The 24193-nt window shown below is 44.3% G+C and overlaps 2 protein-coding genes across 2 annotated transcripts in view; one reads left to right on the top strand and one right to left on the bottom strand.

The window, feature by feature from the left end:
• The window catches only part of GTF2A1L (general transcription factor IIA subunit 1 like), a 168394-nt gene that overhangs the window by 41716 nt on the left and 102485 nt on the right, over window positions 1-24193 (bottom strand). The window lies entirely within an intron of this gene.
• The window catches only part of LHCGR (luteinizing hormone/choriogonadotropin receptor), a 63135-nt gene continuing 42213 nt past the window's right edge, over window positions 3272-24193 (top strand). Inside the window, exons 1-2 of the mRNA XM_055540047.1 lie at window positions 3272-3435; window positions 24110-24181. Of these exons, the coding sequence (XP_055396022.1) occupies window positions 3272-3435; window positions 24110-24181 (236 nt within the window). The remainder of the gene's footprint in view (window positions 3436-24109; window positions 24182-24193) is intronic.

Raw genomic sequence — 24193 nt, 5'->3', positions numbered from 1 at the left:
TTTGTTTTTAAAACTTCCCAAATGTACTTCTGCAACCCCACATTATGAGAAGCTCTTTTCTAGAATTCTGGAGAGCTTTACCAGGATTTCTGAGTTGTAGTGTCAGATATTTTTATATCTCTAAGGTAGAATTAAAATTCTTATGAATTTCATGAACTTTAGTTTGTCAGCAAAATATAATTAGCAATCCTTGTGGGTCATGCTCTTTTGAAGTTCTGTGACAAAAGTAACTATGAGCAGAGTTATATGACACAGAAGTCCTTCAGATTTAAAAATATTCACTCTAAATAGGTCACATATTAATGAGCAGGATAGGTAAATTCCATTGTAACAAACTTTTATGATTACAGCAAACAATTCCACAAGATTTGGTTATAATAGGTACATTGCAAGAACTAATGCAATGATTAAGATTCAACTGAAATTAATTAGAGATAGAAACATTCTATGAAAACTCATTATAGCTGTGAGTTTTCTTCCAAATAAACAATTGCATCTCTTCACAAACAGGATTGTATTTCCAATCCAAGACAAGCAATAAGAAATCAATGTACCCAATCCAAGTCCTTCCACCACCAATACATAAGTGCTAACCACAGAATCTTTGTGCTTCAAAGCTAGAAGAGACTTTGGGACTGTGAACTCCAACCCCTTCTCCTACAGATGAGGAAACCAAAGACCAAGTCACACTAGCGATGACAGTCAGGATATCCTGACTGCCCAAGACTTCTCCTACTGGAATGTAAGAAGTCCCAAGGATAGCCAAGCACTGAATCAAATGACTCTTCAGGGGTGGGTGGGAACAGCCATTCATTTTACATAACAGATGTGCTTTGAAGTAAAAAAAAGAAAGAAAGAAAAAGCCACGTAAAACATAAGAATTGAAACAAAAGCCACTTGGCCACCTTGAGTTATTCATTTCTTCTCTCCTTAATTCAGCCTACATGGTGGAAACCTTTGAAAAATCCAGTGCTACCCCAACTCCCTTACCAAAATCTGGCAAATTAAAAGAGAGGAAATGTGATCTCAAAGTCATCAGTTCATGCATGTTTGCTAAGTCGTTTCAGTCATTCTGACTCTGTGTGACTCTGTAGACTGTAGCCTGTCAGGCTCCTCTGTCCATGGGATTTCCCAGGCAAGAATACTGGAGTGGGTTGCCATGCCCTCCTGCAAGGGATCTTCCCAACCCAGGGATCAAACCCACATCTCTTACGTCTTTGGGACTGTGAACTCCAACCCCTGCATTGGCAGGCAGGTTCTTTACCACTAGTGCCTCCTGGGAAGCCCCAGACAGGAGCATACTTTGTACTTACCAGATAGATCCATAATGGTTGAGAATTAATCAAGCAAGTCTGTTAATTTCATCTCAGATTATCTACTAAACATCTACTATAGATTTGTGCTTGGGTTTCATTTATTCATTCTGTTATTCAACAGATATATACTGAGCAGCACCTACTAGGAGCTAGAAACTATGACATGTCCTAACAATACTCAGATGAATAGTCAGGGGGAAGCAAAACTAAAGTAGTAAGTGTTATCATTGTTGTTGTTTAGTCACTAAGTCATGTCTGACTCTTTTGTGACCCTAGGGACTGTAGTTCACCAGGTTCTCTGTCCATGGGATTTCCCAGGCAAGCATATTGGAGTGGGTTGCCATTTCCCTTCTCCAGGGGATCTTACAGAGTGTTATATCATGGGCTATAAGATCAAGCGCTATGGGTACAACTACTCAGCTAGGTTGGGTTCAAGAAGGTGTTATGGTAGAAATGACTTTGGGCTGAATTTGGAAGGACAGCCAGAAGTTTACCTAATAGAATATGGAAAAGGAAGAGAAAATCATTCCAGGTAAATGAATAGCATATACAGTAGTATGAAAGGGTGAAGAGATCAGGTAAGCAGTAAAAGAGAGGGGCCCAGTATTATAGACAGAAGCTTTGTTTTTTCATGCCATCCAGCACAATGTGGCCAAAGCCAAACGATTTTTTTTTTAATTAAAAAAAAAAAAAAAAAACTACCTTCCTCAGGCAAGAGACTCACAAGTGATGCAGATTAGTGACTTAGCCACTCTGACCTTGAGAGTTAGCTTCAAGTCAGAAACAACTCCGTTTGTTTATTTCCTGTCTGTAGTCTTAGACATCTTCCCAGCTCTCAAAGTCTACCTCTTTTCAGAGTCCAAACAGAGTCCTAGGAAAGAGGAAAGGTCAAGGGTTCTAATGATGAAATTAAATAGGAAAAATTTTACATCATGGCAGTTAACCATAAAATGTCTCCTTTCCAAGTCCTTGGTATGCAGATCATACACTTAATTTTCTTTATTGGCAAGATAAAGTAGGTGATAGACATGAGTTCAAACACGTTTCCACCACTTAAGAGATGTGTGACTTCAAGGAAGTCACGTCACCTCTCAGGACATCATTTTGCTCGTTGCAAACACTCTTCCTGCTTATGGTGAAACTTAGACATGATGTGAGGAAGAGAGCCTCTCACAGGGTCTAGCATATCCTGGGCCTCCCACTGGGGCAGCTTCTGTTCATTATTATAGCAGTTTCATTCATTCAGCAAATCTTTACGGAAGAATTACCATGTAGAAACCAGAAATATAAAATAAACCCGAACTGGACTTCACAATCTATAGTGAAGATAGAGAACACACTCAAATGCCTGTTCTATAAGGAGGAAAGTGGTTACTACTGAAAGAAGTACAGAGACATTACTGGGGATGTTGGGAGGACACAGATTAACTAACTATAGGATGAGAGAGTTGGTGGGAGAAAAGGGGAACAGATTTGGGGGCTGAGAATGAAAGACAGGAGGAGGAGCGTCTGAGCTCGGTACTTTCCCCGCTTCTGAGGTGGACAGAGCTGGTATGGACTATCAGCGTGCCTCTCTCACAGATGAAATGAGAGGTTCTCCCTGGACTTCACACACAGTTACAGCAGAGCCAGGAGAATTCAGAACTCCGTCCTCTTCCCTTATCCAAAGCATTCACCATTTCCACATGCTGCCTCCCGTACCTAGGGCCACTTGCAGACGGATGGGATGGGCCAGGGAACAGAGCAGAAAGGAGGTGATGGAGTCCCTTTGGCCACTGTCGCGAGTCGAGGGAGTGCCAGACTCAGCGGCGGGGGCGCCATCGGGGGCGGGGGGCCGGGGCGGGCCGGCGAGGGAGGAGGGAGGGCAGGCCAGGGGGCGGGGAGAGGGGCGCCGGCCGCACTTGTTGGGGCGGCGGCCCGCCCTGCGGCAGGAGCCCGCGCTCAGGCTCCGGGCCATGGGACGGCCGTCCCTCGCGCTGCGGCTGCTGCTGGCGCTGCTGCTGCTGCCGCCAGCGCCGTTGCTCTGGGCGCAGCGCCCGGCGCCCTGCCCAGAGCCCTGCAGCTGCCCGCCCGACGGCGCCCTGCGCTGCCCCGGCCCGCGGGCCGGCCTCAGCCGACTGTGAGTACGCGGCGCCCCCGCCCAGGCACCCTCCGGCCTCCTGGCCTCCCTGCTCTTTGATCCCCTTTACCTGGATGCTTGGAGAAAGACGCAGTGCCTGTCGAACTCCACCACCTCTCAGGGTGATGAGAAGCCCAAGCTTGGGAGCTGTCCTTGCCACCCTCTCCCGCGCCTGGGCCCCGTGCACCCTCCAGCCTCTGGCGGCCCCAGACCCACTCTTTCGCCCTGGTTGGGACCGTGGCCAGGGGCGTGGAGCTGCCCACAGGCCACATGGGAAGGCCTCTCCCTGCAACTGCTGAAAGGGGACGGGGCGTGAGACACGAGAAGCCTTGCGTGGTCTTTGAGCCTTGGGCCAGCCATGCTGGCGAGGGTTCCTGTGAGGAGGACCCTGTGGTCCTCTAGAAATGGGGTGTTCAGACCTGATGGCCAGAGGTGACCTGGTCACTCAGTGGGGTCTGCTGGCCCACCAGGGCCACCTACAACTCTGTGAACATACCAACCACTGCTCCACCCCAGCCTCAGATGTACTTGGGTTTCAGCCTGGTTGTCTGACCAGATGTGCTTGCATTTCAATCTCGTTGCCTAATCAGTGAGAGGCCCTGAGTCCCAGCTCTGGCACACCACCACCCCTTAGGGAGCTGGACACATTGGCAGGCAGGCAGAGGAAGCTGGGGTAAAGACTGATGGGGTAAAGAGGAGAAAAGTGTACAAGTGTACAAGTGTATCAGAGTGTCAGCAGACTTTTTCGATTTGGGAAAAAGGTAGCACAAGGTACATGGTTCTATTTATATGACATGTCCAGATAAACAGAAAGGAGATTAGTAGCCATCCGGCTGGAGTGAAGGCCCAGTGACTGCTAACAGCTGTTGCTTTTTGAGGTGATGAAAATTATCTAAAATTCGATGTGGTCATGGTTGCACAACTCCCTGAACAAACGGAAAAACATTGCATTGTACAATTAAAATGGGTGAATTGTATTGTATATAAATTACATCTTGGTAGAGGTGATAAAAGAGAGAAGGAAAGAGAAAGAAGAGGACTATAAAGGTGTACCAAAGGCACCAGGCTGGTGGAGGTCTTGGTTCTATTCTAACCGATAGTGTGATGGAATTCCATGCTGGGGGAGGAGAGAGATCCCCCCTACCCCATTTCCATGGGCTCCCAGAAGTCTGTGAGGAGCCCACTTCTCCTCAAGAGCATGAGGGGCTGAGCTTCTCCTCTGGAAGAGTTAGTGGCCTTTGGAGAATATTTGTGGTTGAGAGATATGTGTAAAGGTTGAAGAGTTTATATTAATTGGTTTCCATTAATTATCTTGTCAGCTCAATTCCCTGAAGGTAAGGACCATGCTGATAGAATTTGTTTCAATCAATAAATAAATCCATGGAAACTGCCTTCCAAGTCCCAGCCCCTGTCCTTCCCTGACAAGCCTCCCATCTTGCTTTTATGGATGACTGTGCCATTAATACTGTGCCTTTCTCACTCACGCATTACTTATCATACAGGTTATAAGAATCTAAGATCCAAAGACGTATAAAAACCTCCCCAGGTCCCACAGCTACTGAGTTGCAAAGATAGGTCTTAACTTGCTGTTAATATTTTCTCATTTTTGTAAGAAAATTACCCCTTCCTTAAAAAAAAAAAAGTTCTCAGTTTTGCCAAATTGGCATTGAGTAGAGAACCTCCTGTGGGTTTCCTTAATGGCTCAGTGGTAAAGAATCCACCTGCAACGCAGGAGACACAGGAGTCATGGGTTTGATCCCTGGTTCAGGACGATTCCCTGGAGTGGGGCATGGCAACCCTCTCCAGTATTCTTGCCTGGAAAATCTCATGGACAGAGGAGCCCAGCGGACTACAGACCATAGAACTGTAAAGAGTCAGACACGACTGAAGTGACTGAGCACGCACGCACAGAGAACCTCCTGGTGGAAGACAGGAATGAGAGAGTCAAGTCCCAGCTCCTTTCAGATTCAGCTTTTCACTGTGCTCTCTCAACAGTTCCTGCTGCCACACCCACACTGGTTTCAGGAAGGTAGTACCTCTTCCCTGGAGTAGGCTGAAGTGAAAAGACTAAAACTCAACAGATTCTCTCACTGTCCCACAGCACAGTTTAAAGAAGCCTCGAACCCCTCAGAAAGATGTATAAGGTTGACTGGGTTTGGGGATGAAGGTGGGAAGCAGGCACAGTATAAGCGCTGTTAGCATGCTGGGGCCCGCTGGTCCTAGTCGCATTCCCCAAAAGGAGCCAACTGCCCGGGCTCTGAAGCCCTTCCCATCCCTGGGGAATGCTACAGAATCCTTGACCTTCCTCCCTTCACATGCACTGTTTTGTCATACACGCCAGCAGCAGCTTCTCCTAGACTTTTAAACCCCTTAGTTCAGCACACATTCTGACCCTCACAAGGCCAGGCTTCCTGAGGATCAGATAGTTGAGAGATGACTTTATCCTTCAAGGGAGAACCCTATGGAGGTGGAGCCTATAAAGGCCAAAAGGGGATAAGTTTCTCAGCATGATAAGGTGACTTAAACATGCATATGACAAGAGAGTTGCATAAGAATTAATAGGAGTGTAGCTGCTTTAAGCGGAGAAGGCAATGGCACCCCACTCCAGTACTCCTGCCTGGAAAATCCTATGAACAGAGGAGCCTGGAAGGCTGCAGTCCATGGGGTCTCTGAGGGTCGGACATGACTGAGCGACTTCACTTTCACTTTTCACTTTCATGCATTGGAGAAGGAAATGGCAACCCACTCCAGTGTTCTTGCCTGGAGAATCCCAGGGATGGGGGAGCCTGGTGGGCTGCTGTCTATGGGGTTGCACAGAGTTGGACACGAGTGAAGTGACTTAGCAGCTTAGTAGCAGCTTCTTTAAGACAATGTTCCTCAGACCAGCAGCATAAACATCACCTGGAAAATGTTAGAAATGCATGCTCTCAGCCCCCAGCCCCAATCTACTACATCAGAAACTCCAAGGGTATAGTCCAGCAGTCTGCATTTGAACAACCTCCCTGAGAGATTCTGATAGATGCTAAAGTTTGAGCATCGAGGTATTGCTCGCCAGTGCTCAGTCGCTCAGTCATGTCCAACTCTTGCGACGTCGTGGACTGCAGTCCACCAGAATCCACTGTCCATGGAATTTTCCAGGCAAGAATACTGGAGTGGGTTGCCCATTTCCTATTCCAAGGGATCTTCCTAGCCCAGGAATCGAACACCATATCTTTTGCATCTCCTGCATTGGCAGGCAGTTCTACAACTAGTGCACCTGGGAAATCCCAGTTGCTCTCCATGGAGGATATGATCTTCTGGAAAGCAAGAAGAATGTTTAGAACTTCTATGTGCCATAAACTTCTCTTCTCCATCTCCTCCAACATCCACACACACATACATAGACAATACCTATTTATTAAAAAAAAAAAAAAAAAAGGCAGTTGTGATCAGATTAAAACCTCAAAGTCTGAGACATATGGAAAAATAAACATGATTAAGAAAAGTTTTTTTGTTTTATTTTTCTGGTCTTGTCTTCAAAAAGGAGTAGAGGAAGGAATCTATGGAGAAGGACTGATTGAAGATGCAAGGAATGATGGTATAAGATATCAGTGTGAGTGGGAGGAAGGCACTGGCATCAGATCAAAGGGGAAGGGGTAATTCTTAAAATAGAGGGATACTTCTGAGTCTGAGAGAAGAAGACAGATGGATAAAGGTGTAATTTAACACTGAGGCAAAGGAAAGAAAAAGTGAATGGGTTCATGCTGAAATCCTCTTTTCTTAATGATGAATGAAGTGGTAAACAGTAATTATGAGACAGAAAATGACACAAATAACAAGTTATTGGGAGTTCATAAAAAGAGAATTGAAATTATGAGATAAAGGATAAGAAGGATGCAGTCTTGCACTAGGTCATCCACAGGGTTTGATTCTGTGCAGTGAAGGGTGGCTCTCTCAGTTCTGGGGGTTGGACAGGTAAGAACCACAGAGCACCTTAGGATTCATCACTGGTCCATCAGTAGATGCTAGTTTATGTTTCAGTCATTTCAGGCCTTGGTAGTCCTGCCTTCGGAGAAGGCAATGGCACCCCACTCCAGTACTCTAGCTTGGAAAATCCCATGGACGGAGGAGCCTGGTAGGCTGCAGTCCATGTGGTCGTGAAGAGTCACACACGACTGAGCGACTTCACTTTCACTTTTCACTTTCATGCATTGGAGAAGGAAATGGCAACCTACTCCAGTGTTCTTGCCTGGAGAATCCCCCGGACAGGGGAGCCCAGTGGGCTGCCGTCTATGGGGTCACACAGAGTCGGACACGACTGAAGCAACTTAGCAGCAGCAGCAGCAGTCCTGCCTTATAAGACTTCCATCTGAAGTCCACTATTTGGTTTAAAAAAAAAGGAACATAGATAATAATTGCTTATCATTAATAAGCCCACTACTTGCAAATTTTGAAAATGGCATAATTATGTTGTTCAGATCTTTCTAGCCCAACAGTATTTTATTAAAAACTTAAGAATTTAAAATCTAAAATGTAATACAAAAAAAAAAAAAATGCCTCCCATGTGTTCACTCATTTTAACTGGAGAAAAAAAATCTAAAAGAATTAATTTTAAAAATTTCCTTTTCCTTTTCTTATTAGTTCCAGACAAGTAGAAGGAGAGAAAGAAAAAAAAATCTCACCTTGCCTATGGTTATATAAAGATCTTTGTCTCTATGACAACAGAAAGGTTGGTCTGCTTGATATAGAAACAGCTTCTGAAAAATCTGTTAGTCAGAAAATGCTAATAATAATAATAATGACAGTTTATTTTTTGCATGTTGTGCCTACTAAACAGAGATTAAACTTTTAAACTTTATTATAAGACACAATCCAGAGACTTTAGAAGGAGAAAATGTGCTGTATCTGTCAGTCCAGTGTCACAGGAAGATGTTAATTTTCTGAACATCTTTCCTGAATGTCTTTCTCCTTCTCCTACCTTGAGCGTAAATCGGGATCCAGAGCATGTTCTGTGCTGTAGAGGAATATACCAATGGAGGGGGTGGTCCCCATCCTTGAGGAGCCCACAGTCTAGGCAGAAACACACTCACACCCAGGAGAAGCGTGGGCAGTGAGGCTCGGAGGAGTTCAGGGAATAGACCGCTCCCTATGCACGGAAATCTCCAAGGGAAAGCGTCATGGACTAAGGGTTATGAGGCTAAACCTTGAAGGAGAGAAGGAAAGGAGAGTCCAGGTGAAAGAAAATCACAGCTGAGAGTGGGCTAGAGATTTCCTTGCTGAGAAGCAGAGAATAAGGTTGAATGTATTCTTCCCTATTTATACCTCTCCCTGGTTCTTTGGGGAAATTTTTTTGTAAGGGGAAATATAAAGTTATCAGGAATGTTTGATTAAATTACCCAGAGTTGTGCAAAAAGAAAAAAAAATTCCCAATATGTAGTTCTCGACTAATAAACTTTCAGAGTCATTCTTGGATAGTTGATTACAAAGGCATTAAATAAAAATCATGATTTGAAATCGCTTCCCAACAAGATTTCCCCATGGCCCTTCTCTCCCATATACACACACTTGCTTTGATACTTTGTACTTATATCTGCTTTTGCATATCTCCCATATAAACTGTTTATTCCGCATGGACCTCCTCTGCAACAGCAGGCTTCCTCAACCTCAGCACAGCTGTTCTCTGGGGCCTGATAATCATTTGCTGTGGGCAGCTGTTTGGTACACTGCAGGGTGTCAGGCACCTCCCTGTCCTCCACCTGCTATATGCCAGTAGCACTACCCTCTCAGATGATGACAAAAAGTTCTCTAGATATTAGTCAAATGCCCCTGGTGACAGTGTGTGTTGGGGCGGGGAGTAGGAGTCCCCACCTTACCCCACCATGGTTTTGAATCATTGTGCTAAAGTGAGAAGCACCTGAAGGGGTCTTATTCAGCTCAGGATTTCCAAAAGTTCACAGGTAGTATGATTAAAGTGTCTGTTGAACTATATGATGATCAAATTGAGCTGAGCAGGAACAATGAACCAGTACACAAGGAAAGCACGTACCACATCTAACTGTTACTTTAAAATCTCCATCCTAGGGACTTGTTAAAAAAAAAAAAACTAGGAATAAAACTACCATATGATCTAGCAATCCCACCACTAGGCATATACTCTGATAAAACAATAATTTTAAAAGACACATGTACCCCAATATTTATTGCAGCACTATTTACAATAGCTAGGACATGGAAACAATGTAGATATCCCCCTATGGATGAATGGATAAAGAGTTATGGCACATATATACAGTGGAATATTACTCAGCCATAAAAAGGAGCAAATTTGAATCAGTCCTAGTGAGGAGTGAAGTAAGTCAGAAGGAGAAAAACAAACATCATATATCAATGCATATATATGGAATCTAGAAATATGGTACTGGTGGACCTATGTACAAGGCAGGAATGGAGATGCAGACACAGAGAACAGACTCGTGGGCACAGCAGGGGAAGGAGAAGGGGGACGAATGGAGAGAGCAGCACTGAGACGCACACATCACCACGTGCAAACAGTTGGCCAGTGGGGAGTTACTGTGTAATGCAGGGAGCCCAACCCAGTGCTCTGTGACAGCCTAGAAGGCTGGGATGGGGTGGGGGGTGGCAGGAAGGTTCAAGAGGGAGGGGACATATGTGTATGTACGGCTGATCCGCATTGGTATATGATAGCAATCAACACAACACTATAAAGCAATTATCCTCCAATTTAAAAAATGGATAAATGAAAAAAAAAATCTCCATCCTAGAAAATGGGAAGGTGAGGTGCTATGGGTATCAGAGGGGGGTTCTTTCTATTATATCAACATCCAGGTCCCAGATTTTCTGTCCTTTAAAAGGACCATCCAGAGAAGCAAGACCGGAAGCTTACCTATATTATTGATCGTGTATCCCAACAGTCCCATAGATTGTTCTAATTTTTGTTGTCAATTTGTTTTAACTCATTCACTAGAAAAAAATCAATTCCCAGCCCAGGACCCATGAAAACAAAACAACCACGTGAACTGAGACCTATTGGCTCCTGGGTCGGGGCACCAGGTAAGAGTCCATAGGACAGAGGGAAGCTTACTAAACTCTTTCAAGTAAAACAGCTTGGCCCTACCTTCAGCTTCCCTGCAGCTGAACCAGACTCAAAAAAAAAAAAAAATCTCAGAATTCTGAAAGCTCATGTTCCACCTTCCTACCTCACTCCCACAAAAACAGAAAGAAAGGCCCAAGATAGAGGTTGATCTTGAACTTCAGTTCTGACTCAGCTCTCCCAGTTATTATCTTCAAGACAATTCTTAAACCTGGCTGTGCCTATAAACAGACTCCCTGGGAGAAGCTTTGCAAGGGCCAGATTTTATTAGTTTAGAAATCATCCTTTTGGGGAAAGTGAATGATGGCACCTAGAAGGACACTAAAACGCAAGCAGCAGAGCTCCCAGAGTCTCAGTGGAAGTGTGCGGCCAAAAAGCTCCACACACAGATCCCTTTGGCATTGGATCCAGCCTTCCCTTTGCAGAGCAATAATTCCTTGGATTTTCTCTACATTATCCTTTTTCTTATTTCAAAAGCAGTGTGTTAGATTAATTCAGGGTTCCAGTTCTGCTCCTTTACCCACCTCTACCTTCTTTCTAATCTCCTCAATTTGGCTACTTTTCATGTCTTAAAAAATGAGACACAAAAGCTTTCTTTCCAAAATATAATCTCTCAGGTTGGCTGCACCAGATAGTGTCTTGGCCGTGTGTAACTTTGATCTTACATATGGAATTTTAAAGCCAGGGTCATGGTGGTGGAGAGAGGCCCTGCTGCTCTCCAACCAGACCCAAGAGGGCTGGCTCCATGGGAGCATATGTGTTCCATTCTGGCAGCTCCCCTTAATGTGCAAAAAAATCACATTTAATGCAGATTTTAACAAATTTTACACCAGTTCTTTTTTTTTTTTTTTTTAAGAAGGAAATTAAAATAATCCCACCCACCAGGCAGGTGGGCTCCCTGACTTAGTGGGAAGCTTCTAGCTGCTTCCCCACATGGTCCTCATTTACTCTCAGCTTCTGCCTCACTAGGAGATGCCGCCCCCTCCATGCTGGCACACCACTCACAGCTGTTCTCTGGTGGCCCTGAACCACGAGTCTTGAATGCCACCTGAGCCAGAGTCAGAAAAGTCCAATCTACAAGTAAAACTCAACTTTCAGAAGGAAAACTTTATCCCTTGCTGCTGTTAAGTTTGTCCTTGACGCTGATAAAATGAGGTGACTCCCGGGTTCATAATTCTACCTCGGGAGCAGCAGTAGAGAGCATTTCTGATCCCACAGGGGTGAAGACACCCTGGTACGATGGGGTAAGGCCCAGCACATCCCCCAAATTATCTGAATTGATCAACAGGACATGGACCAGGCAGACGTGAGTCCTAGCACCAGGTCCCCCTTTCTCTAATTTGCAGTGTGGGCTCAGGACAGCAAGAAAACCTCTGTGCTGTCTGTAAAAGGGGCATCATGATTCTTACCCCTGAGTGGGGTCGACTGTGGTGAAGATAACCAAGACAGCAGGGCCAAAAGTACTCAGAAATAAAGGTTTTCCATAACTGCAAAGGATTATTGTAATAATCTGATGATGCAGAGAAGACCTGAAAAACCCACAGCCTGTATATGAAGTTGAACAGTAAATATCTATTACTGTTAAGACAGCCTTTGCAAAGGCTGATGGAAGCCTGATGGAATAGTTTTGCTCCTGTGAGGTGCTAATTAGAGAAAATGACCCACGGGGTCTTCTCAGCCTGGAAGGTAAATAAGTTAGAATCCTGAAACACCAGAGCTCATTACTGCCTGGAACTCATATATGCTGGTCTTTTCAGCACCGGCTGAGCGGCCTCTCAAACATGTCACGTAATACGTGATTATACTCTGTTTTCTATCATTCAACTGGGCCAGTCCTACCTGTCCAGCTAGAGCATCCAAGCCTATTCTAGGTCCTTTCCCCTTCCCAAAGCCTGTGGCTGGACACACAGAAAACCTTCAGGTCAGGCTTGCTGACCACTCAGGAACTAGGTACTGACATGTATAGGGCGATGCACAGGATCCACAGACCAGCCCCTGCCCCCCAAGAGCTTACAGTCTTCCAGCCATAGGAGGGAGAGGACTCATTCTCAGGTAACTGACGGAAATGCAGAAGGTGATAAAAGCCAGATGAAGGTTACACACACAGTCTAGTGAGATTTCAGAGAAAGATTCTGTCCCTTCTAGCCAGAGTAACAAAGACACCTCGGTGAAAAGATTGTTGAACTGTAGTTCTTTAAGCCTCACTCTCTGCAGGGGCAGTGGAATAACATGGTTATCCCACAGGCTCCATCTTGGCCTTTGAAACCAGCTTAGTGAGGCCACCAGGGAATCACTGTTCAAAGCCTTCTGCTCTCTCATGGATCACCAGGCATGTGCCCTGTCTGTGTTATGGATCATCAATGGAGAGTGGATGACTTTCCCCTGGAAACAGTGGGTGTGGTTCTGATGAAGGCTTTTCTTATTTGCAGGCACCAGAAATCAACTCTGACAGATTTAATCATAAGAGATTAACTTAACAGAAGAATAAGGAGCTAGAAGGATGTGAGCAAGATCCAGGGAGGATTTGGCATTTTAGCAGCAAGAGGTCAGGGAACTTTTCTCTAGATTCCACCTTTGTAATGAAGCAGCTCCAAAGACCTATCACAAGTTTCAAATTCCTAGAGGGAGAATCTGCGCGTGCCCCGTCCCACTGCTGAGACTGGAGCAGACAACGAGATGCGCCCATGCTGCTGCCAGCAGCACTGAGATGCTTCCAGCGAAGGGGCCTTTTTGAACCAGGCAACCACACACACTTGTGTCTACCAGATCTGAGGAGCTAGTGAAAAAGGAAGATACACATGCCAATAATTTCAGGCAATTCAAACCCATTCCATCAAATTAATTAAAAGCATGTAGTTTATCAGTTGCATCCAGCTTTCACAGGCTCACCAAAAAAATAAAAAAGTGTCTGGAAACAGAAGCTTGTAATGAAAGAGGCTCCCGAAGCATAGCTGCAGTGTGACTGCCCTGACAACATGATGTTCTCTGCTTCTAAGAAATATTTTTGAGAAATCATTACAGAAAATGCACACCTTCCCTGGGGAAGATTCAACATGTAGTTTTATTTACCAGAGTTATTCCTGTCGTGTTATATTATTGCTAGAAGAATTCGAGTTTGGGGGTAGAGATGGGGTTATTTTGCTTTGTGTCTTTAGAAAACTTTAGATGGGTCTTGAGTAAGGGCTTAGATGTGTTGACCATTTTTCTCCGGGGCTTTACATTTTTAATTTAGTTGTTGTACAAATGATTTGGAAAATCCATTACCCAGGGAATCTTCTTGAAACTCTTGGTTCACATTGTGATTCATAAACTCCTCAAGCTCCTCAGGTGCTTTGCAAAGGCTGTCTTAAAGAAGAGTCACTCAGATTGTACTTTCCAGTGGGAGAGTTTCAACTGACCACACTTTTTAGAATCAATGAGCAAATGAGAACTCTGCCGAGTGGCTCCCTAGAATTGAGATACTTAATGGAAGGTTGTTCTTTATCATTTCTTTAAAAGGCTATCAGACACAGTCTATAAGGAATACCTGAGCTCAATGGAAAGGTGCCACGTGGGAATGTCCACCCTCTCTCTCAGTTGTCCTATGTATAATCAGCGGAGTAAAGAGTTGGAGACAAGTCACAGGCGCTTTGTCGATGTAAGGGTTGGACAAATAGAAGAATCCATTCCAAAGTACTGAGTCCACCCTACCCCATCCCCAGCAAGGAGGCAGAGTTGTCATGAGGCATGGCTGGGGTAGCTTGAACCCTTCACAGCAAGCAGCTGGGAATTAAAAGTACTTATTGAGCTCTAATCTTGTGAGAGATGCCATATTAGTATTACATAAACATTGCCTTAACAATCTGTGCAGTAGTTAGCATCATCATCACTCTATACATGTGAAATGCACCCGGGCAGCCTGGCTCCTGAGTCGACACTGTCACTTTCCCACCATGCTGCCACCAGAGAGAAGGCACATGCACGTGGCGATGAAGACAAAGTACACAGCGCCCGAGACAGACCTTAACCAAGGGTAGATTCTAACCAGCAGAGGAGGGTGGATGCGCCAGGTGGCAGAAACGGTGTGAATGAAGGCAGGACTGCTGCTGCTGCTGCTGCTGCTAAGTCGCTTCAGTCGTGTCCGACTCTGTGTGACCCCAGAGACGGCAGCCCACCAGGCTTCCCCGTCCCCGGGATTCTCCAGGCAAGAACACTGGGGTGGGTTGCCATTTCCTTTTCCAATGCATGAAAGTGAAGTCGCTCAGTCGTGTCCAACTCTTTGCGACCCCATGGACTGGAGCCTACCAGGCTCCTCCGTCCATGGGATTTTCCAAGCAAGAGTACTGGAGTGGGGTGCCATCTCCTTCTCTGGAAGTCAGGACAATATGAGGCAAATTCAGGAAACATGACAGTCTGATTTGTCTAGGGAGGCACTGTCCAGTAGAAATATGTTAGTCACGAGTGTCATTTTAATTTTTAATACCCACATTCTAAAAGGTTTAAAAAGGTGAAATAAAGTTTCAGTTCAGTTTAGTTGCTCAGTTGTGTCCAACTCTTTGCGACCCCATGAACTGCAGCATGCCAGGCCTTCCTGTCCATCACCAACCGCCAGAGTCTACCCAAACCCATGTCCATTGAGTTGGTGATGCCATCCAGCCATCTCATCCTCTGTCGTCCCCTTCTCCTCCTGCCCTCAATCTTTCCCAGCATCAAGGTCTTTTCAAATGAGTCAGCTCTTTGAATCAGGTGGCCAAAGTATTGGAGTTTCAGCTTCAACATCAGTCCTTCCAATGAACACCCAGGATTGATCTCCTTTAGGATGGACTGGTTGGATCTCCTTGCTGTCCAAAGAACTCTCAAGAGTCTTCTCCAACACCACAGTTCAAAAGCATCAATTCTTTGGCGCTCAGCTTTCTTTATAGTCCAACGCTCACATCCATACATGACTACTGGAAAAACCATAGCCTTGACTAGATGGACCTTTGTTGGCAAAGTAATGTCTCTGCTTTTTAATATGCTGTCTAGGTTGGTAAAATATTTTATTTAATCCAAATGTACAAAATCATTTTTGTTGGAAGGCAAAATTGAATATTGAATTTTGAATATTCAATTGAATATTGAAATTTTGAATATTCAATGTTGAATTTTTGTTGGAAGGCAAAATTATTATGTTAAATAATGTCTTCTAAACTTGAGATTGAAAAACAAAACAGGCATCTTCATGAAGTGCAACTATGAAGCTTATTGAGGGTAATTTATATGCAGGTGGGATTAAGTGGACAACGTGCACAGTTGTACTCCATACTGCAGGGTGTGGAAAAGGGTATACGGGGGCTTTACAGGGACCAGAGCTGAAAATAGAACCTGACTGCCATGGAGAAGCAGGTCCACACCAGATGGGAACCAGGGGTTTTTCCTTCCGCTTGGGGGTTTCATGACCATTAATCATCTGCATCAGCAGGAGGCGTTCTTCCAGTTTTCATTTTGGATGAAGACAAGGGGAAAAGGTGACAGGAAACTCATCCAATTTGGGTGCATTCCTTCTGAGTGCACTAAAGGTCAGCCATGCAGAAAGGAGACGGGTAAGACTGTGGGCCTCAGAGAGAGCTGAGAAAAACAGAGTCAGTGTGGTTCAGCCACATACATCTCAACATCGATCGATATAAAAATTATTAATGAGATGCTTTATTTTGTTTTGCCAAGTCTTTGACATCTGGTGTGTATTTGAAACTTACAGTGTATCTCTGTTTGGCCTGGATGTATTTCAAGTGCTCAATACCCGTATGTGGCTGGCGGCTGCATTTTTGGACAGTGCCAGTTTAGTGTATTGGTTATATGAGGGGAAGTGTGGGTGATAGGACTGGCAAATGAAGTTTAAGCTTTTGTTTCAGGGGCCTCGAATGCAAGGCTGAGACATTTGTAGAAAAGTAGACAGGTCAAGAGGAGGGACAGAAGAATCTGAGTAGTAGAGTGACATGATGGGAGTTATCAGGAAAGGCCCTACTGGGCAGAGGAAGCTTAGGATGGTGTGAAGAGAAACCAATATGTGGACTATGGAGCAGTCAAGGTGAAGAATGGCCAAGGAGAATGACAGTGGGGAGAGAATAAAGGGGCTGTGAAGCTGGATTCTGCCTTCATGGTCTGAAGGTAGAATCCAGCCGACACTAGAAATTCAATGGTGAAGAGAGGAAACACTCATACAAAACACCTGGTGAATTCTCAAAAAACAGAGCAGAAAAAGAGAAACTATTTTTAATGTAGCCATTAGTGCTGAGGAGGACAGGGGAGAGGAAGAAAGAGCACCCTAGTAGGCTCTAAAAGCTTCATGGGAAAACAGGAACTTAGGGGACTTCCCTGCTGGCTCAGATGGTAAAGAATCTGCCTGCAGTGCAGGAGACCTGGGTTCGATCCCTGGGTTGGGACAATCCCCTGGAGAAGAGAATGGCTATCCACTCCAGTATTCTTGCCTAGAGAATTCCATGGACAGAGGCATCTAGTGGGCTACAGTCCACAGGGTCGCCAAGAGTCGGACATGACTGAGTGACTCACACTTTGAAGTTAAAGACTGTGAGCACACCCTCAAGAAGCTGGTGGCTCTCACAGAAGCAAGGTTTTTGCAGAAGAACCAGAGGACTGTGTAGTGGGGCGTATCAACACACCCCTAAGGAACAGGACTGTTGCAATTTGACTAACGTAGGACATAGCACTGGACCAGGAACAGAGTAACCTATGTTCTAGTCCAGATCTGCTGCTGAACTGCCTTGCGGTTTCAGGGAAGTCATTTCACTTTTCCTCACTTAAGATTCTTCATCTAAAGTGAGGGGTTGGACCAAACCACTTGCAAGCAATCCTTTTTATTCTGATTCACTGACTCTAATGCAGGAAGTGCTTAAAAGTGTATTCCCAAATTCTCTGATGTAAAACGTTAACATATTGGATGTCCATCTACACTGACTTCATATTTCAGTTAACATTGACATCTCGGTGTCCTCCAGGTAAATGCTAAAGACAAGAGGCCAATAAAAGAAGACATACTCAGTAATGAAGTTACCAAATAGATTAATGCATTTGAAAGTATAAAGGTTTAAAATCATTTGTGAAGGGAAAAGCCATTTTTACTTCATTCCAAGATGAAAGCAAGTTTATTATAATGACTGAAAAGAACGCAGGAATTCTCAAGTCTCTGTTCAATGTAGAACAAGGTCTTATGTAATAAATACAAAAACATTAACATTCTTTTAAAGTTGAACAATTCAGTGTTTAATGCTCCCATTTCTGAGCTCATCTGCAAACATATCTTTGACCATCCCGGGTTTATGTCTTTTTCTCTTCCTCTGATTTTTCAGTGTTTTAAAATTCAGGGTGTGTAGCTATGCAAGATGGCTGGATGTTTGTAGCTTTCTTAAATTGGTAATACAGATGGCTTTTCTAAATGATTAGAGGGAAATGAATGAAAACATTTCATTTCTGCCATTCTGAGCAGAAGAGGTAAAGGCTCCAGCAAGGTGAACAAGACCCCATCCAGGCTTTGAGGACTCCAGATTAGCATGGGATTTCTTCCCTGGCTCTTGTCTTCCTCTGGTCCTGCTCAGCCTGTGGGCTTCAGCAGGTGGTCCTACCCTGGAAAGCATCTGTGCACTCCAAGCTCCTAAAATGAGGGGGGAAGTGGGAGAACCTACAGTTGTAATTGGTTTGAGGCAATACCTATCTTTAAAAGGAGAGTGTGTCAGTTAAACCGTATTTTTCATTCACCTAGGGAATTTGCTATTTAAAGGAGCCTTTCATCAGATCTTCCTGTAGAACAAAGAACTCTTTAATAACACAAATGTCTCCCAATGGACAGGTTTTTATAAGCAAGGATTTCTAAATCTTGGGCTTCTTTAAAGGGGGACAAAGAAACTCCTGATTCTGAAACTCTCCTGCTAACATTATGTTGAACGTTCATTAACAAACCAGTGAGCTGGACAAACTGGCTTCTTCCAAGGTCATCTGTATTATTAAACTCAGAAGAAAAAAAAAAATAAGAGGGGCCCAAGCCCCACCCTTGATCCCTCAAAGAGACATTAGGAACAATTAAGGAGGACCTGATAATCTTCTTCAAGGGGAGTAGGTTCATCTGAATGCTATTTGTTATCTGTTGTTGGGCTCTGACAGAAGGTGAGCTGGTGCCTTGACAACTGGGGCTGGCTAGGAAGGGCACTGAGTCGGGGCCCAGGTGAAAGAGTTGATGTAAAGGAGGTCTGAAAGCAGGATGGCTCTCATGAGCAGTTCCACATTAGGCAAGACAAACGGGCTGGACCTTTAGTCTATGCATCCAGGCTTCCCCGATGGCTCAGCAGGTAAAGATTCTGCCTACAAATGCAGGAGATGCCAGTTTGATCCCTGGGTCAGGAAGACCCCCTGGAGGAGGAAATGGCACCCACTCCAGTATTCTTGCCTGAAAAATCCCATGGACAGAGAGGCCTGCCAGGCTACACAATCCATGGGGTTGCAAAGAGTCAGGCACAACTAAGTATAGGCATGACCAGTCACTGGATACCCAGGAAAGAAGGCCTACTATTGAGTGAAGTGGCAATCTAAGGCTGACAGGAATTCCAGGAGGGCAACTCAGCCGAGAACTTCAGTTGCCGACTCTCCCAATATCTGGGGGAATGGGTGCTGTGCTCAGCCACTCAGTCATGTCCAACTCTTTTGCAACCCCATGGACTGAAGTCCGCCAGGCTCCTCTGTCCATGGGATTTTCCAGGCAAGAATATAGGAGTGGATCACCATTTCCTTCTCCAAGGGGTCTTCCTGACCCAGGGATAGAACGCATGTCTCCACGTCTCCTGCATTGCAGGTGGATTCTTTATCGCTTCCCAAAGAGGACCTCAGTCCTAAAAGAAGACTGTGGCAGCCTACCACAGCATCCACTAGAGGAATTGACCCAGCTGCACCGGGTGGCCCCAGCACAGGGTCAGCATCTACGCCATGGGACCCAGTTTGCAAGTGAGAAGCCAGCAGTGAGAGGTATTATATTGATCCTAATCAGATAGCAGAGGATGAGATGGCTGGATGGCATCACCAACTCAATGGACATGAGTTTGAGCAAGCTCTGGGAGTTGGTGATGGACAGGGAAGCCTGGCATGCTGCAGTCCATGGGGTTGCAGAGTCAGACACAACTGATGACTGAACTGAGCTGAACCAGATAGTACCTAGGAACCTATCCAGGTCAGCCGTGTCTTCTGAGAGGCAGAAATACAGGGCTCAAGATCTGGTGATTGGCAGAAAGGAAGGTCAGAGGCTTTCCTTCTGGATGGACTTTGGGGAGACCAGGCAGGGTACAGGATAAGAAATCAAGGCCAAAATAAGTACCAGTGCAGGGGGAGCATAGTTTCAGGTACTAAGGCGCACCGTAGGCAACCATCCTGATGTATGTTCATGTTTTCTAATGTCTGGTGTGCATGTATTTTAATTCTGCAAGTAGTATTGTGCATATATGTCATTAATTTCTTAGGCATTTCTCTTTTTATTTTTTTAATTTAAATTTATTTATTTTAATTAGAGGCTAATTACTTTACAATATTGTACTGGTTTTGCCATGCATCAACATGAAGGCATTTCTCTTAACACCATGATTCTAAGATCCACACACACTGCTCCGTGTACCTTTACACACTTGCTCCTACCTGCCGACCCATTAGGTAAGTGTGCCCATTTCACCATTCCCTCAAGAAAATCTTTGTGCAGGTTTCCTTAAGTATCAGTGTGAGAACTTCTCTGGGATGTATACAGGAGTAGAACTGCAGGGTTATTGGGACAATTGTCCACATTGCTAAGAGCTTCTGGCTTCATGGGTAGAATCACAGAAGCATCAAACAGGAAAAGGATCACCTCCAAAGGGAGTACATTGAGATGGTTATTAACAAATCATGGGCCACATGAACAAACATTTAAATACAGGAGACAGACATGTGAATGCTTCGGAACTGCTGCCCTTGGAAAATGAGTCAGGAAGGAATACGTCACTAAAGGACGTCACTAAAGAAGGAATGACGTCACTAAAATAAAAATGTGTCAGTGGAGGAAACAGTTCGGGATTCATAGGCCCACCTTCCCCATATCACTTCATGCCAATACTTCTGTTGTGAAAAGCTTGGTGCACCTGTCTCACCCCATCTCTCCCTCCATCCTCTGACCCCCGGGCCTCTTTTCTGGGGCCAGCCACATCCATAAAGCTACCTGCTGTTCACTCGGTGTCTCTTTTATGGACGGCACTCTGTTTTCACTCTCATCACTAGCCTTTCCTGCTCTGCAGCATCAACATCAACTCTACAAAATTTCATCTTGCACCAGGGCTGTTGCACAGTCACTGGGAGCAGCCAGTGATGATCTACAGCTTCTCTCACTTCTGTCCAACCCTTGCTCCTTACCCCTCATCCCTCCATCAATCAAACACTCAGGTGTCCTCCCTGGGTCAGCTCTGAGCCAAACTGCTCTCCTGGGAGCCACACGTGCTCCCTTTTGGAGGAGAAGGCTGCCTGCTAAGAGGCTTCAGCTTCTGAGCTGCATTTGCATGAATAAACAGCTCTGAAGGGTTCAGTTGAAGCTTTTATGTAAACACTCTCCAAAATATGTTCTGCACTGCATTATCCCCAGCAATAAAGATTCTGGAATCAGAATTTGGCTGTCAGTTTTATTGATGTTGCATGGGGTACAGTAGAATACAGCTTTCTCTTCTGGAAATTTATTGACTTGGCAGTGCAGAGAGCAATAAAACTGTGTTTTTAATCAGTAAGCCAAGCAGACATGATTCCAGAAGAAATATAGGAAGCAAACATGCCATCATAAGAAGATTTCTCCCTGTCCTGTCCCTGTTCTTCTCAGATGTTCTGTCAAATAAGTTTGGGTACTGAAGGATATGCTTGGTGGGACTGTCTTAAGGAATAAAATTAGAGGACCAAGTTTGGATTACTTGTTCTAGGTTGTAACACCTCTAAGAGATTGTTGAGTGAAAGTGTTTTTCTGCAATGAAATTTCTTTGCATTAGCTCCTAGAGAGGAATTACTGGTAAGCTGCTTTGCAGGAGGAATAGCAAGAGTGTAACATGCTTCTTCTCAAGAGAAGCGAGGGTCCAGTGCCTGTCCTTTCGCTGTGCTCAATGAGAAAGAGTGAGTGACCTGGCATACATCCAAAGGAAATGAAATCACTACTCTTGGAGACATCTGCATCCCATATTCATGGCAGCATTATTCATAATAGCCAAGATATAGGAACAACCTAAAGTTATTTGACAGATGAATGGACAGAGAAAATATGGTGTGTGTATATATATATACCTTGTGTGTGTATATATATACACAACAGAATATTTTTCAGACATAACAAGAAGGAAGTTTGCCATTTGCAGCAACATGGATGAAACTGGAAAGCATTATGCTAAGTGAAATAAGCTAGAGAAAGACAAATGCTACATGGTATTATTTCTCTCTGAAATCTAGGGGGAAAAAAACAATTTCATAGAAACAGAGAATAGAAATGGTGGTCACCAGTGACCACAGGCAAGGGAAAATGAAGATACAAGTCAAAGGGTACAAACGTTCAGTTATAAGAAGAATAGGTTCTGAGAATCTAATGTACAGCAAGGCGGCTATAGTTAAGAATAGGTGGCTATTCAAAAGAGACACAGATGTAAAGAACAGTCTTTTGGACTCTGTGGGAGAAGGCGAGGGTGGGATGATTTGAGAAAATAACATTGAAACATGTATATTATCATATGTGAAACAGATCGCCAGTCCTGGTTCGATGTATGAGACAGGGTGCTCAGGGCTGGTGCACTGGGATGACCCTGAGGGATGGGATGGGGAGGGAGGTGGGAGAGGGGTTCAGGATGGGGAACACATGGACACCCGTGGTGGATTCATGTCAATGTATGGCAAAAACCACCACAATATTGTAAAGTAATTAGCCTCCAATTAAATTAATGAAAAAAAGAATAGGTGGCTATTGTGTATTTGAAAAGTTGCTGAGCTGAATACTCTTACCACACACACACACTCACACATACACGTTAACTGAGATGTGACTGATGTGTTGAGGTGACAGGATGTGTTCCTTATCTTGATATTGGTAATCATTCCACAATGTATGTATATATCTAATTTGCATATATCTAATTATCATGTTGTACCCTTTAAATATATACAATTATATTTGTCAATTATCCCTCAATAAAGTTGGGAAAAAAGAGAGAGTGCGTGGGTTAGGAGCCATATACTTCAGCCCATATTGCACAGTGGAAAGAACATTTGGACTCTGTCAGCTTGGTCGTGTCATCTGGTCCAGGTTACTGAATTTCTTCTGATCAAGTTTCTTCTGCTATTGAAGGGAAATACCTGCCTCACACCATTGTTAAGTGGATAAAATAAGGTTAGAAATGGGTGTGCATAGTTTACACAGCACGTTACAAGTCCCAGGAGCAAGTCCTTTCTGGAACTGTAAGACATCTCACTGATTCTTACCTGCTCGTCATGGAGGAGGTGAGCTCTCCCAGCAGATGAGCCAGGCTCTGCTGCATACACAGAAAAGCAAGGCAGCATCTCCACTTCTGTTCTCCATACTCTCAATACTCACTTCCCTCCTGAAATGCCTGGTCCACTCCCCGCCTCTCTTCCAGTCCCTGGGCCAAATCCTTCAATCAGTGTAGATGCTTGATAAATACCGGTTAACCTTCATCTCTGCCTTGCAGATGCTTTCTCCTGAGTTATCTTAACCCAGGTTCCTTTATCACTCATACGTTGTCCTATTCTGGTTTTGCTCTCGCTGAGTGGTCACTCTTTTCTCAACTTTTTGTAATGCATAACTTTGATCTCAATTCAAGAACACTCAGATTGTTCTTCTGGATATAAGTAAGAGCCTGAAGGAGTCTCTTTAGATGTTTCCCTCAAATGGCATGAGATTAAATGGCATTAAATCAAAATGGCATTTGATTAACCATAGGAGCAAAGTGGTCTGGTTGAGATAGTATTAAAATAGACTGCCTGGGGAAGATGGTATAGAGCGAAATCGGAGCATGCTGTTAGTGAATCTTCCCTTCTCCTACCTGCCTGATTTTCAGTTGTATTTTCACCATCCATTTCTCCACTCTACCCAAGACAGCTTCTTTTCTATCCTCCCAACAAGCCTATATGTCCACTCTAAAACTATGTGTTAACTGCTTACTTGGTACCAAGCCCGATTCTTTATACAGGTTATCTTGATTAATTTTCACAATGATCCTGTGAAATAGGAATTATTATTTCAATTTTATAGACAAAGGACCTGAAATAAAGGATCTAAATAGTATGCTTAGGGTCCTGTAGCCATGTAGTAGAAGAGTGGAGATTTGACCCTGGGTACATCTGATCCCAAGGTTCGCTATCTTAACCACGAAACTACACACTTTTTGATAAAGACCAAGAATTAGTCATGGCACATTTCTTTATTGATAGAAGTTAGAATTTTCGACCTGAATCTAGCTATTGGGAATTCTGCAGTCACACATATACACACACATTTCATTCATGAACTTAAAAGGCATCGAATCTTAAATCTTAAACTCTTGGCTTTCCTTTTTTCTTTTCTAGATCACTCACCTATCTCCCTATCAAAGTAATCCCATCTCAAGCTTTCAGAGGACTTAATGAGGTCATAAAAATGTAAGTAAGATA

The sequence above is a fragment of the Bubalus kerabau genome, chromosome 11 (assembly GCF_029407905.1).
Source record: "Bubalus kerabau isolate K-KA32 ecotype Philippines breed swamp buffalo chromosome 11, PCC_UOA_SB_1v2, whole genome shotgun sequence".
In the NCBI taxonomy this organism is placed as follows: domain Eukaryota; kingdom Metazoa; phylum Chordata; class Mammalia; order Artiodactyla; family Bovidae; genus Bubalus; species Bubalus kerabau.
The sequence above is the reverse complement of the archived record's forward strand: the minus strand, read 5'-3'. Positions and strand labels throughout refer to the sequence as shown.